At 36.2% G+C, this 16,342-nt stretch overlaps 1 protein-coding gene across 17 annotated transcripts in view; it reads right to left on the bottom strand.

The window, feature by feature from the left end:
• LOC127856542 (mediator of RNA polymerase II transcription subunit 24-like) overlaps nt 1–16,342 on the bottom strand; it is a 225,511-nt gene that overhangs the window by 76,032 nt on the left and 133,137 nt on the right. For 7 of the 17 annotated variants that reach the window (XM_052392820.1, XM_052392819.1, XM_052392815.1 and 4 more), the window contains exons 2-9: nt 10,925–11,001; nt 7,788–7,905; nt 6,690–6,772; nt 5,911–6,023; nt 4,589–4,809; nt 3,584–3,704; nt 2,068–2,227; nt 1,587–1,706 (exon numbers count right to left, since the gene is read on the bottom strand). The exons of 9 other annotated variants lie outside the window; for them this stretch is intronic. In XM_052392820.1, coding sequence (XP_052248780.1) covers nt 1,587–1,706; nt 2,068–2,227; nt 3,584–3,704; nt 4,589–4,809; nt 5,911–6,023; nt 6,690–6,772; nt 7,788–7,905; nt 10,925–10,978 — 990 coding nt within the window. In that variant the 5' untranslated portion in view covers nt 10,979–11,001. Of the gene's footprint in view, nt 1–1,586; nt 1,707–2,067; nt 2,228–3,583; nt 3,705–4,588; nt 4,810–5,910; nt 6,024–6,689; nt 6,773–7,787; nt 7,906–10,924; nt 11,002–16,188; nt 16,317–16,342 lie in introns of those variants that run through there. One more of the 17 variants, XM_052392816.1, reaches the window with a different exon arrangement.

Raw genomic sequence — 16,342 nt, 5'->3', positions numbered from 1 at the left:
ATTTTTTAAAGTTCAAACAAAGTTTCTTCATAACAAAAATCTAGTCTGGGTGGAAAAAGTCATCTCTGATAAGCCTGTGCAGACTGCACTGGCTTATCTGGAACAACACTTTACGAAGATGCTTTAAACCCCATTTTCCAATAGTAAGCCTTAAATAAAATTCTCCAACACTTGCATTGAGAGGCTTAAATATAAACCAAATAAAATGCTGCAACACTTGCCTTGAGATATGTGAAGGTGCACCATCTATAGTCCTCTTGACTGGCTCCAATATAAAACCAAACTGAAACTCAAATATAAACCCAATAAAATGCTGCAACACTTGCCTTGAGATATGTGAAAGTGCACCATCCATAGTCCTCTTGACTGGCTCAAAAATAAAACCAAACTGAAGCTCAAATATAAACCCAATAAAATGCTGCAACACTTGCCTTGAGATATGTGAAAGTGCACCATCCATAGTCCTCTTGACTGGCTCAAAAATAAAACCAAACTGAAGCTCAAATATAAACCCAATAAAATGCTGCAACACTTGCCTTGAGATATGTGAAAGTGCACCATCCATAGTCCTCTTGACTGGCTCAAAAATAAAACCAAACTGAAGCTCAAATATAAACCCAATAAAATGCTGCAACACTTGCCTTGAGATATGTGAAAGTGCACCATCCATAGTCCTCTTGACTGGCTCAAAAATAAAACCAAACTGAAGCTCAAATATAAACCCATTAAAATGCTGCAACACTTGCCTTGAGATATGTGAAAGTGCACCATCCATAGTCCTCTTGACTGGCCCAAAAATAAAACCAAACTGAAGCTCAAATATAAACCCAATAAAATGCTGCAACACTTGCCTTGAAGTATGTTAAAGCGCACCATCTATAGTCCTCTTGACTGGCTCAAATATAAAACCAAACTGAAGCTCAAATATAAACCCATTTAAATGCTGCAATGCTTGCCTTGAGATATGTGAAAGTGGACCATCTATAGTCCTCTTGACTGGCTCAAATATAAAACCGAACTGAAGCTCAAATATAAACCCATTAAAATGCTGCAACACTTGCCTTGAGATATGTGAAGGCGCACCATCTATAGTCCTCTTGACTGGCTCAAATATAAAACCAAACTGAAGCTCGAATAAAAAAACAATAAATGCTACAACACTTGCCTTGAGATATGTGAAGGCGCACCATCTAAAGTCCTCTTGACTGGCTCAAATATAAAACCAAACTGAAGCTCAAATATAAACCCATTAAAATGCTGCAACACTTGCCTTGAGATATGTGAAGGCGCACCATCTATAGTCCTCTTGACTGGCTCAAATATAAAACCAAACTGAATCTCAAATAAAAAAACAATAAATGCTACAACACTTGCCTTGAGATATGTGAAGGGGCACCATCTTTAGTCCTCTTGACTGGCTCAAATCTAAAAAACCAAACTGAAGCTCAAATATAAACCCATTAAAATGCTGCAACACTTGCCTTGAGATATGTGAAAGCGCACCATCCATAGTCCTCTTGACTGGCTCAAATATAAAACCAAACTGAAGCTCAAATATAAACCCAATAAAATGCTGCAACACTTGCCTTGAGGTATGTGAAAGCGCACCATCTATAGTCCTCCTGGCTGTCGGCCTGTTTCAGATCTACCAGGCCCATGTAGCAGCCCCTTAGCACCTCTGAGAACAGGTAGGAACGCTTCAGTTTCTGTGGAAATAAGAAAAAATTAACCCTTTGCATGTTGGGAAATTTGTCGTCTGCTAAAATGTTGTCTGCTGAATTACTAAAATTAGCATTTTCTTCAATTTTTTTCAAACAATACTATCAGAATCACAAACAGTTTGGATCCTGATGATTTGCCACGTTCTGTGGTGTCTCATCTGGATCCAAACGGTTTGCAAAGGCCTTTAAAATTCAGTTCCAGCGCTGAAAGAGTGAAACGGTCTTACTAGATTTTTTTCAATGTATGAGTGTAAACTTAATTAATTTTCAGTTCCGCTGCATTGAAAGCCAAAGTCTTATTGAAACGCTCTTAAGTCCATTTCTTGGGTTAAAAACCAATACTCACCATGAGCTTCTCAATGATAAATAGCTGGTCTACGAATGGCTGGATGTCATTGTTGGGATTCAGGACCGCCTCCACGGCGACCATGGCAACAATGGTGGGGCAGATTGGAATGTGGGATGTGTCCAGAACGGCATCTGTCGCTTGCACGTAACACTTGATGCTAAAATAAAATGTGAAAACGATTAAAACGATTTAAAATTGAGAGCTGAAGTGTTTTCAACATTATATGTACTAAGGTTCACTTTAAAGAGCCAAAAGGCAAAATGAACAAAATAGTGCAATTTATAAACTTTTTTGGAAACCTTTAAAATTGGATATTTTAGGCCGTAATTTGGGAAAAATATACATACATTTTTTTTAAGTATGGGGATGAGGCAAAATTTCAGCTTCAAATTCAACCAAAAACAAGAGATGTTTTTGTCAGAAACACAATGCCCCCTATTGCGCTACTTTGAAGCCATATGTTTGACCTTTGACCTTTAAGGATGACCTTGACCTTAAACCACTCAAAATGTGCAGCTCTATGAGATACACATGCATGCCAAATATCAAGTTGCTATCTTCAATATTGCAAAGGTTATGGCCAATGTTAAAGTTTTCGGACGCACAGACTGCCAGACCGCAGAGAGTTCAACTGCTATATGCCACCCTACCGGGGGCATAAAAACAACACTGGACAATCACATTCAGCGTGAAATCATTCTACAATATTGATAGAAAAGTAGGAAATTAGGACACAAAGCGTGTGAAAGTAAGAAAGATTAATCTGTGTGTGTTTTTTTACGTTTAAGAGGTCCTTCCACGCCTGAGGCTGCATTTTGTGTGGACCTGGATATTCCCCCGCACTTCTATGTCATTAACCTATTAGACTTACACAAGTTGGAACCAATTTTAATTATAGCTGCAGTTTCCAGCTATTTAATTTCTACTGAAAGATGATCAATTTTAGCGCGTTGTGGCAGGAAGCCGCTGTTCCCTGTGGGACCAAATCTAGACATAACAGTGACCAAATACTAAAATCACATGCTTCCGGGAATGGGGACTGAACCAGGGTAGCCTTACTGAGCAGCGCGTGAACCAATTCACTGTGATTACTGGAAACACACTTAATTTTGTAATTTAAATCATCATACATTTTCATTTATCATTAGAATATGTGTATCAAAGAGTAATAGCAATCAATGTTGGTGAAGGACGAGATGGTTAAATGAACTTTACCTGATCTAGTTTATGCTACTTAACCTAGTTATTGAGACTTAACATAATTAATGCAATTAACCCGGTTGATGCGACTCTATCTAGTAAATTCGACCAAACATGTAACACATGGAACTACAGGACAATAAGTATACCTTATGTAGAACACATATGGTCTATGAACTTTTTAGGGCAATCAACCCATTTAAAGACTCAATTAACACAAATTCTTATATTTATCGCCCACTGACAACAAATTACAGCGCCCTTTCTGGTAAGTTATCAAGTGGCCAGGACAAGCTAAGTCAAGTTTACGAACATTTTGAGGACTTCCAGATTGGAGATGTCGCCTCGCAGTGTTTGAGGTATGGCGTCCTGAGGGATCTGAGACAGGGTGCCCCGCATGTTCAGCTCAGTCTGCTCCATGTCACTGAATACATCTGTAATGTTAGTCAAACTATCAATTGTTTGTTTAGAACGACATCTGTCGCTTACACATAACACTTGTTGCTAAAATAAAATGGAAAATTAAGGCCGCCGTGGTGTAATGGATGTGGTGTCTAACCTGCAGCCGGGAGATAACTTTCAATCCCAAATGTGAGCGTTTAGATCTCCTCCAAAGACACCAAATAATGGTTCTAGGCCCAGAAAATGGACTTGAGAACGCTTCAATTAGCCCGAGACATTCTATGCAATAGAGCTAAAATAAATGGGTTTACGCTAAACTTAGTCAAACTATCAATATGGAATTTAGGAACTGGTTTGGGAGCAAAAAATACTGTTTTTCCTTTGGAACATGGCCCAATTTATTGGTGTTTAAATAGCAATAGAATTCATGAGTACTATAATAATCTCGTAATCGATTTTTCCTGATTGATTGCCCGATTTAAATGCGCTTTGCACTCGCCGGTAAACTTGTTGAGGCATTTTTTTTTATGTACTCAGATAAAATAATCGTCATTTTTTTCTAGCCAATTTTAAGAAATAATAGCCAGTTGGATAAAATAATCGCCTTTGGCTATAATGTCTGTCAGCAGTGTGAGCACTGTTAGATTTTTTTAGATAATAATTAATGCCTTCATTTTCAACAAGTTATACGTCTGTGGCCCCCTCAATTTGTGACAATGAGTTGTGAAATTTTCACCAGTGGGAAAAAAACAACAGTCCCAAACTTGTTAAAACTGTGAACATTTGAGTCACAACTTCTTATAATTGAGAAAATTTGAGTTGTGAACTTTTAATTTTCATATTGAAAGAGTCGCACACTTCTCAAAATAGTGAAAAATGGCCAATCTCTATGAAGGAAGAAAAGCCCTTTAATTACCGGATGTCTCAGTCTTGGCTATATACAGGAGTGCAGAGATGGTGTCAGACTGAGATATCGCCTGCAGAGCAGCAGTGGCCGACTGGAGGAGGGTCTGGTACTCGAGCTGCGCAGGCTCCTGGATCATCTGGACTGCGCGCAGCATCACCTTGAGTAGCCAGTGCACCAGGGACTGCAGACACTGACACAGGGCTGGACCTCCGTCACTGCCATAGCTGAAACTGCAATAAAGATAAAAGATAAGAAACTGTATGTTAGCATGTATGACGCGCAGTTTTAAACCTCCAAGTTTAAACTTTAATATTTGTGCGCGTTATGCATTGATACAACGTTATCCTTAGCTGAACCTGTCAGAGGAGTGTTTTTCCACCATTTTTAAAATGGCACAGGGTTCCTTTGGATAAGGAAAAATCAAGCTGCATAGGGAAATTAATTAATTGTTGCATTTCTTTTGGGTGGGGGGGGGGGGGGGGGGGAGGCATCGATTGGGAATCATAGGCAGTTATTTGGGAAAATATACTCTTTTTTACATTTGGTATGGGGAAAAAAATAATGGCTCATAATTTGACCAAAAACTCCACTGTAGAGTAACTTCATGTCAAACTAAAGGGCTAGACAAATAATCAGAATAAAAACATAAACATATCAAGTCAATTCAGAGAAACAGTTATGGTAAGGTTGGAAGGACATGTCACTACCATTGTAGAAACTGAAAGAGGAACAGAGCAATATATTGGCAACCGGTATAATGAGTTCAAGGTTATAGGTTCAAGGTTGAATTTGTAGTATCTTATTGAAGACGTGAGCATGTTTTAAAGCCAAATTTCACATTCAACCCTTCATCACTGAGATATCAGTCATCTGTTAACATTCTGCACATTAGCTTAATTCCCCATACAGATACACATTTATACACCTGAGTGGCGAGGAGCTACAGTGTTTTTTTCACCATTCTGGGCATGGGGCCGGGTCCCTTTGGATTGGGAAATAAAACATCCGTTTCTCACAAGTAACCATTAAACTAATTAGCATCATTGAAGGTCAAAGCATTCTCAAGTTATTGTCCAGAAACGAATTTTACAATGCCAAGCGTGTAACCTTGACCTTTCACATGTTGACCCAAAAATCATTAGGTTTCTTCTTTTTCTCTTAAAAAACCCATCATACAACTTGCATGGCTGTAATTCCCAGAGATCTCTTTATGTCAAGCAGCAATTAATGTCCAACAGACAGACCAACCTACCAACTGACAAACAGGTTTAGAAAAATATAGGGGGGGGGGTCATAATTAAGGATTGCAGAGAATTCAGTGTATGACTTACCCCATATATGTTGTCATATGTTTGACAAAATCCACAAGGGCAAGCACGCAGTGGGGTTTGTTGTATCCCTCGTACCCCGATATGAACTGAAAACTGGCAGATACCGGTAACAACTGGAACGAGGAACATACTTTTTATAATTTTTCATCGAAAATTTGGAGATTGCTACCAATAAATTCTATGTCCAGAGCTGAGATTTTATTGCAATGGCAAGCTGGCAGTTGGTTTATTTTTAGACTGCTATTTATTTTGATACACAAAGACATGGATTGGTTGCATTTTACATGATATGAATAGCAATTTACATTACAATAATTTTTAAATGGGTCAGGAACTTTTTTTTTACTCTTCCTTCAAAATTCTTTCTGAAACTAGGCAAAATGATTTTTAAAACTGGATCAGTTTTTCAGTCCCAAATATATTTAGAAGAAAAATGCTCACATATAGGGTTTATGTTCATCATAAAGAACACCATCGTGGGAAAGTCACAAATATAACAAATACATACAATCTAAATAAACTCTTTTTGTTGTGCAACACTCCATGAATTATAATAAAACTATAGTCACTTTGTTAAAAGTAGCAGCTGGCACTATTACTACTTGACATATTTTAATTTAGCAGTGTTTCTATGTTGTAAAAATTTATAAAAAGAATTATTATGTGTTAGGTGTGTTGCGTTAGGTGTTAGGTGTTGTGCTAGGTTTTACGTACCGGTAAAGTGCAATTGCCCCTCAAAACAAAGGTAGAAACTGTTTGTTCTAAGTAAATAAACCAACCTTGGCAAGGGTGGCATGTTGTAGGTAGGAAAGAACAAGATTGTTTGGATGGGCGCCCACTAAGGCCTCGTTCAGTAATACCTCTGAAATGTACACGATAATGAAGTAAATTTAGATATTGATAGATTAAAACAGACTAAAGCTTAAAAAACAGGGGTGTGACTTATGAACCACCTAAGGGGATGAAAATGCTCACATGGTTCAACCAATCTCTTCATTTTCATACATATCCAGCAAATTTAATACCTATTTGAAAAATTATTTCGGCATCCAAACGAAAGAAATTGTTGAAAAAAGAGCAATCACATCCCTGTTTATGATTTGATACTCGAAGTGCACGTGGATGTTTTAAATATTCTTTTACTAAGAACATAGTCATTACAAACCTGGCATCTCAGTGCTCAGTGAAAATATTCATAATCTTGCTATTGTAGTAATAAGTTTTCATCCAGTTCAATTTTCCAGCGTTTCTACGGTCCTTTAAAGGGACCCATTCACAAAGCAAAAATGTTTATAAAAACATCCCAATTTGGTAAAAATATTTATATTTTTATTTCAGTAAGAAATGGCTAATGATTAATAATAAAATCACAATTTTATTTCAATTACGTCTAACAAAGCTATAATAAGTATGAGGTTGTTCTTCTAAATTGAATGATAACAAGCAAATTTGTTGAATTGATATCCCCCGCCAATATGCTTCTTGACACAAAAGTGTTATATTTGACACTCAAAAAATCATTTTTTCAAGATACAAAGGGCCATAACTCCCTTATTAACAGATGGTGTACAATGCCATTTGGTGTGCATCATCCTCTTATCCATATATATACTCATACCAAGTTTCCATGAAATCCCCAAAGCACTTCCAAGATATGGCTCCGGACGGACGGAGAGACGGACAGAAGGAAAGACTGACGGACAAAGCCACAACAATATCCCTCAGCCTATGGCGGGGATAATAATAATAAAGAGTTGTATTAAATTACTTTTTCCCAAATCAGTAAACTTTTCGTCAAAAAAAATCCTAATTCAGAAATGGCATTATTTCCCAAAATAGAAAGGAAAACATGTATAAATCAGTTGAATGCTATTTACCAGCAAGTTCTTTAGTATCAGTGCCTGGCCCTGCACTGATTAGAAGTCTTCTGAAGTAAATTCCCCACTGGATTTCTGACCACCTTTCACGCCATGCCCTCACCATCAAAACTTTTAACTGGAAATGCAATTGAAATAGCACTGAAATATGGCCTCAACAATATAATGTGCTTTAGCATTTTGTACTTAAGCTTATCTCTATGGCACAATTTTAATGCAAATCATTTCATCAAAATAGCATTATATCATTTGTTGTTTTATCAAATCTCTAAAGTTTTACCGATTTCCCTTCAAGCATATTGTCCTTCCTAAAATTAATATTTATTGCTGACCTGGAGGTCCTATAATCATGCAGCCTTTGCTGGCCTGGACTGATCATATCCGGCCCAAAAAAGAAAAATGATTATTAAAGGCAAAAACGATATTTGCTAACAATATTTTAATATTATTATAGTAAGAAACTATTCAATATAAATATAAATGAATGTCACTGACAAATAAATTAATAAACTTAATTCTTCCTTCTGAGAGCTTCACTTTATTTATTACATGGAGAGCAAGTTGAAAATTCAATTAAATACTTGTTTGTTTGTTTTTTAAATACTGTTACGTAACTGTATTGTAACTTCTGTGCTGATGTTCACAGTTCGCGGTTATTACACAATGAGCTTTGTTACTGCCCTGCCTCCGTACGAAATAATCTGATAAAACAGGAACCAAAACGCACATGGTTGTCTTGATTCCCTCTGCAGATTGTACTCATATAGTGATGACGTAGTGTATTTCGCTTTGACGACGCGGCAAAAATCTTTGAATACTTTTGATATCAGAAAAAGCATTTTACATTATTGGAGTATGCGTTAATAAATCGGTAAATTCTAACTTTGCCTTGAAACTTTTTATTATGGAATTCCAAATTTTGCCATAATTTTATTACTGGAAATGAGATCCTGCAATATATGAATCAACTCCGGATTTCCAAATTATTATCGTAAAAATTCTAGCACCGACGGTATTTCGGAAAGACTGGCTTTAAGATCTCTCTTTTTCACATACTACCAATTACATTTATTACAGAGCATTTAGGTCTCCATGGTGTGATGGTTATGTTGTCCGCCCAGCAACCAGGAGGTCATTGGTTCATTCCCATTGTTGGGGCGTAATTAAGATCTTCCAAAGACACCAAATACTGGTTCTAGGCCCAGGAAACAGACTAGAGGGTGTTTCAATAAGCCTGGGGCTTTCGATGCAATAGAGCTTAAATAAATAGGTTATGCATGTATGGAGGATTGAGTGTGAATCAGATGCATCTGCATAACTTTAGATAACAAGAAACCGTCGGAGATGAGGGATGTTCCCCAAAGGTTTTATCGTCACAATATTGCACTATATATTCAGATAAAGGAAACGTCTTGAGGGGCATAACTTTGGACAAAATAATACGATGGATGGTTTAGCAAGTTAAAAATTTCAAAGGGCCAGAACTCTCTAAATAAATCATCTATTATATATATAACCAGAACCCACAATATAACATGCGCATCTCCTCAAGGTAGTTAAGCTTCCCATAAAGCTTCATTGTATTCCAGTCAGTAGTTGGGGAGAAATAGCTCGGACAAGAATTGCACTATATGTACAGTGTAAAGAAAATTTCAAAGGGCCATAACTCTGTGAAAAATCATCCGACCATAACCGGCTGATAATATGCACATCTCCTGTTGGTAGTATAGCTTCCCATAAAGTCATAAAATCATTGAATTCCAGCCATTAGTTGCTGTGAAATAGCTCGGACAAGAATTGCACTATATGTACAATGGAAAATTTCAAAGAGCCATAACTCTGTGAAAAATCATCCGACGAGAACAGGCTGATAATATGCACATCTCCTCTTGGTAGTGAAGCTTCCCATAAAGTTTCATTGAATTCCCGTAATAAGTTGCTGAGAAATAGCTCCGAGGACAAGAATTGCACTATATGTACAATGGAAAATTTCAAAGGGCCATAACACTGTGAAAAATCATCCGACGAGAACCGGCTGATAATATGCACATGTCCTCTTGGTAGTGAAGCTTCCCATAAAGTATCATTGAATTCCAGTCATTAGTTGCTGAGAAATAGTTCGGACAAGAATTGCACTATATGTACAGTCAATGGAAAATTTCAAAGGGCCATAACACTGTGAAAAATCATCCGACGAGAACCGGCTGATAATATGCACATGTCCTATTGGTAATGAAGCTTCCCATAAAGTTTCATCGAATTCCAGCAGGGGTTTTTTACCTTATATAACAGACGCCGAATATCGGCGTCTTCCCCCACCAAACTAGGCTGGTTTTTTCCCCTTTCAGAACCAAAAATTCCCACTAAAAAAATTTTTTTTTTTTTTTTTTTTTTTTTTTTAATAGAAAGATGGGTCTCATGATTATAATATCTCAATTCTATTTCAATTTAATCTTGCCAAACGTAATAAATTATGAAAAAACAACTAATATAGTGCAAACATGTACACATGTATTGTAATAATGAGAGAGTAAGTAAACAAATCCCCCAAAAAGGGGAAACGCCGCGAAAATTCCCGCGCGCACAATTTTTCCCCAAAGTGGAAAATCCCGCGTAAAATTTCCCCCACATAAGGGCTAAAGGCCCCTTCCCCCACAACCCAAAAAAAACCCTGTCCAGTCATTAGTTGCTGAGAAATAGCCCGGACAAGAATTGCACTATATGTACAGTAAATGGAAAATTTCAAAGGGCCATAACTCTGTGAAAAATCATCTGACCAGAACCGGCTGATAATATGCACATCTCCTCTTGGTAGTGAAGCTTCCTATACAGTTTAATTGAATTCCGGTCATTAATTGCTGAGAAATAGCCCAGACAAAAATTGTGCAAGGATGGACACACTGACGGACACACGGACGGACGGACGAAGCGGCGACTATATGCTCCCCACGAAAAATTTTGGGGGAGCATAATAAAATACACTAGTTTGACTCTAAATCTTGAATTTGCTGTACAGCACTCTAACAACTGAGCAAGGTGGTTGATCATTTAATTTAACAATTGTTACAGTTACAATGTCTTTTCAAAGTTTGTCTGAAAAAGATCTCTATAAATTATATTTATATAGTATCTGTCACCTTGTTTGCAACACTACTGTTGTCCTGTATAGACTGTTGTGGCGGATCCAACATGGTTAATTGTTTCTTTTATTATCCTGAAAAAATATATCATCAGAATCATGAGAATCTTTAATTTTTAAACAATTCTGCAAGACATTAATTCTCTTGTCATGGATTAAGTTTTAAATTAATTGTGAAAAGAGTGTTCCATATGTGTCATATTAAACTACTACGGGATCAGAGGACAACAATACAAATAAAATAAATACAAAAATGATAATAAACAAGAGACCTTAACATTAAATTTATTAGCGGGAACGACTTAATTGTGTATATGAAATATATCCGAGGATATGACTGAAAAGTGCGGGTATGAACAGATTAAGGCTTTTTAAATGTATTTTCCTTTATTTTTTATATGAAAATCGTTGTATGAACAAAAGTACACTCCGATCTAGCTGAAGCCAACCCCGTATCGAAAGTCAACCAGAGTCGTAACATATTTATGTCACGCTATAAATCAAAGAATGCTCATTTTTTTGGATACATGTACATTTCTACATATATTGGTGAATGAATATAAATTACTTCATTGAGGAATACACTATGAGACCCGTGATTTTTGCCGCGATTCTCGCATCACCGCAAACGATGCAACGTGACAAATCGCGGTGTTTCCGAGCGACAAGAAAATTTGGGTGATGTCTCAGCGACCGTCGCGCGATGTATCTCGCTGTTGCGCAATCAGCGCGAATCAGCGCAAATCACCGCGTACCGCCGTGATTCACCTTTTTAAGCGATTTACGTTGAGGGTTACATTACTTTACATGTAACATATATGTATACACTTACATTAAACATTGCAATAATAAAGCTTTTGTTGTTGTTGTATACAATGGGTGTATTAGCTTAAATACTCCTGTTCCGACATGAACTTGATGAAGTTATGTCGGAAGCTTTAACGGCTCCAAATTAATATAACAGCGCAGAATGACCATGCATTTATTATTGAACATAACATGTAAACATTATTTAACTAATTGCATTAGCAGAATGTTTATTAACACTTACAATCAATTATATTCCAGGCCCGAATACACTACCACTGTTCAAATTCCATATTGTTGCCATATACATGTAGCGTAGCACTGTGTAAATTGAAAGTTGCATAGTGTTTCGTCATTGGTCGGTTATAAATACCTTGTTTCTCTATACATGGTATTTGATTTAGACGAAACTTAGCATTTGGTAATTTACGAGAAATATGTTATAAGTTTTCCTTTTAAACTTTGATCTTACCGTGTGTGTTTATTGACGTTATTTATTATGTTAATACTTATTTTTGAATTTCATTAAGAATTATAACGTTATAACTTTTGTTAACAGTGTTTAGCCAAATATTCGCGCCTTAAGGCATGGAAAATTGTTTAAGTAACACTTTCATTTAAAGTTTAAATGTAATCAGTAGATTACGTCTAATTATTAGACTAGATTATGCTATACTTATTTATATTCTGTTTCAGGCTCCAATGCGGATAACTCTTGTTACTCTTGTTACTCGCGTTACTTTCCGAGCGTTGTACATATATTCACAATGCTTGATAAGCTGGAAATCGGAAATACATTACTGTTCTATTTTAAAGTACATGTTATTATGATATCGTGTTATATATTACGTTGTTATTACATCATTGCCTATATATTAAAGCCATTAAACATTGTGTTTGTTTTGCTGAAAAAAAAACGAGTATATCAACGTAGCACTAAGCATTCGCAAAGTTAAATAAATATGATGATGTATAATGTACATGCATTTCTCTGGGTTTTCACGTCCAAAACAAATAAAAAACCTCAACATTTGATTATTTATTGTGTACTGTCCAGCGGGTGATTGTGTTTGTTCTAGTGTCTAATTGGCACTCTTTGTACGTGTTCAAATTGTGAAAAGATGTGACAATCACAGAAACAACAAGATGGCGCTGCCAATTAAGTGCGATAATGGATCAAAGGGCATTAACAAAAAATAACAGTTTGTATATATTTTTCAGCGTTTACTCGGATGGTCTCTCACAACAAAAAACTATACACCTCAAGGTATTATGTTTTACTTCTATCAGTAACGATACGGATACGTCGTGTTTGATTTGATATGACTTTAAAAGTAATATCAAATTTCGGGCGATATAACTGTTTTAAAAATACCAAAGAAACATTTAACCGAAATCAACAGAATTCAATGTTCTCTGCGCTACGCAGTTTGTATAAAAAAATCAATACTTGCACACTATTTACCTTGACCTTGTGCATTGCCGCATAATTTTCGCGCTCTTTTGTAGGGAAATATACATGATGGCTTTATTGGAAGCATTTGTGAACGTCGTGCTAACATTAAAACATCGGAAGTGTGTTTCGGATTATAAATTATTATTCTCATTAGGGAATTTAACGGAACATTAATTCTTATGGTATAATTGTTTTGAATTGTATATTAATTTGTTACAACACTTTGCGTGTCGAAAAAATGTTTTGATTATATTATGCATTGATAGCACAATTTCCATGAGGAAAACGTTTTTTACATGAAGGCGTATGACGCAATAAAATGTTTTTTGTAAGATCGTATTGCATTCGATCTAAATTTAAATACGCTTGTCCAATGAAAGCTGTGTTCCACATTATGCACTATACTCTTTACACTTCTGAAAAATGGCGTAGTCATATAGTTGTGTTAATGAAATTCTCAAACATATTTACCGACATAAATGTTTAAGATTATTTTTTGGAAGTGATGTTGCAATTATGTTGGATTATTTGATAATTGTGAACATTAGAAAAGCGTTATGTATACAGTTATCGATACGATTCGGTTTATATGCATGAATTGGCGAATCATCGATGTCAACGATATCCACTGCTATCACAGCGAATTTCGGCGAATCGCAGCGAATCACCACAACATTGAGGGGATTTAGCGCGAAGATTATCTTGTTCTCGCGCGACGTCGGAGTGACGAGTCACGTGAAATCGCGGTGATTTTCCACCCAAAAAGCAAAATGCCCGCCTTGACTTCGCAAATTAGGCAAAAATCACGGGTCGCGTAGTGTATTTTAAGGTTCAAATGTTTCAAATGCATCTTAAAATAGATGAAAATAACTCTCATCAGTCTGAAATTCACAATTTTTACGGCATTGTCGCTTTGTCACGTGACGAGTTTTCATTTGGATACTTTCGCATACATGCCATAATTTTTGAGACCAATTCCGGGACATTGAGTTAAATTGTCCGGGACTTTTGCCGATTTTCCGGGACATGTATAAAATGTAGCGATATTTAAAGACATATGCATTTTTGGTACGTTTTTTTTTTGTTTCGCATCGTTAATAGCAAAAGTTCGAAAGCCTATCCGAAATACACTTGATCTATTAATGTCAAATTAAACATTTCTACTTCCGTTACTAGATACAAGCCACGTGTTTTCAGTGTAAGCGTTCTAAACATAGATGGTGACGTCACTGCGTTATTGTTATTAAGACCGGTGTGTGTAACGCGTAGTTGTTGATACGCCTTTATTCATTTATAACATTTATATAATAAAAAATACAACAATACAGTACCGTTAGATCGTCAACTCAAATCAATTTACAATAGTTTTTTTAACGTTATGTTTACTGGGGGTTTAGAACAAGACAATAATAAACCGTGTGAGGATGACGTTTTTATATGCTTTCTTTTTTACTCAACTTCTTTGTCGGTTAAACGTGCGAACATAAACTGCTTTTAATGTTTTACTCAGCGATATTGGACTTAAGATGTGTGAACAACTATCCTTTGTCCTTACGCAGCGGGAAATAATGACGTAGTAGATTACAGTCAATTTACAACCACATTAAACAATGTCGCCTTTTCGGTTTGACCGCGAACGTGAGACAATCGATATAATAACAGGACCCCTGTTAATTGATCGATTTTGACACGTAGCGTAGTCTGCCTATTCGGGTAGGCATTGTCATGGAGACGCTGCAGATATACACAGATTCGAGGTGCAGTTAAGCTTAAGATAAGGTACATGTATTTATGGATTTTGTAAATTCCGGGACATTTGACAGATTTCCGGGACAGCGGGACAAGTTCTTCATTTCCAAGACTGTCCAGGACAATCCGGGACGTATGGCATGCATGACTTTCGGATCGACCTTGACATTTATGCTGAAATTGTAAACATTACTTTCGTTTCCTGAAATATATTATTTGTGATTAACAACTTACGTCTGGGGATTATAAGACTGATTTCAGTATGAGTCAGGTAGTTTTAAATAATATTTACTTTGAGTTTGTATTTACACTACAATTTGTTTACAAAACAAGCCAGAATAATCTCAAATACTGGGAAATGTCATTCTGAATTTGAAAACACTGTCTTGAGCACATGGTATGTTACTAAAAATAGAAATAACGTCATATGACCGTGAAATCTCTGGAGATTTGCATTTCAAGAAAGTCTGTCACATCGCTGTTTTTCTCGATATGTAAGAGCAGAATAGATAAATTTTAAATGTTTAAGATAGTATTTTGTGAAAGAATATATCAGTTAAATGTGAAAAATGTCAATCTTTCCGATCAAGTGGTTGATTTGGGCCAATATCTGCATTTAAAAGCTGTTTTGGACCGGTCTTTGATAACTGTCAACTTTTCGGGAATTTCTGGTTGACTTTCCTAATGGGGTTGGTCCATAACTATAAAGTCACGCCAGTCAAAATCATAAAAAGCAACATTTAAAGTTATGGTAGCCAGAACTATCTCCGATCATGCGTAGTGTAACGATCAAATGAACTTTAACGTGTTTTTTCATTGGTATTTTGATTTCAGTAACTCCAAATTCATATCCGCGAATATGAAAGACCAGTTGGAGCACCGCTTTTAGGGTGCTCTATTTTGACGAAATGTTAACAGATTTATCACATATTGAGAATTTTTCAATCAGCAGTAATTTGTTTATATAAAACAAACTGCACACAACGCATAAATATTGCCTATATTCGTTCATATTCGCATGTTTCGTTCATATCCGCGGATATGAGTCATACACGCATTTTAGACGGACCGTTTATTAGCTTGAGGTTCTCGCGAAATTATGTTGCAATATTACGAATTACGACAAACTTTGTCACAAAGGCATATTTTTTTACAATTTAAAATTGGTTAAAATGCACAATTTATAACAATAATAAGAATAAAGCTGTGCATCGATATGAAAAATAATCTGATGACAGTATTGAACTTACAATTAGGTTTTGTATTGTTAATTAAAACGTCTGTGTCATAAACATGCTTGAGTTTGCAGACGGTCTACTCAGTCGATGAGTCGAGGCGGGCGCCAGCAAGAAACACCAATACCTATTCTGGTTCCCGTCGTAATATAATATTTTAGTAACACAA

Source organism: Dreissena polymorpha, chromosome 13 (genome assembly GCF_020536995.1).
Source record: "Dreissena polymorpha isolate Duluth1 chromosome 13, UMN_Dpol_1.0, whole genome shotgun sequence".
Taxonomy (NCBI): domain Eukaryota; kingdom Metazoa; phylum Mollusca; class Bivalvia; order Myida; family Dreissenidae; genus Dreissena; species Dreissena polymorpha.
This window is presented reverse-complemented; position numbering and strand designations above follow the sequence as displayed.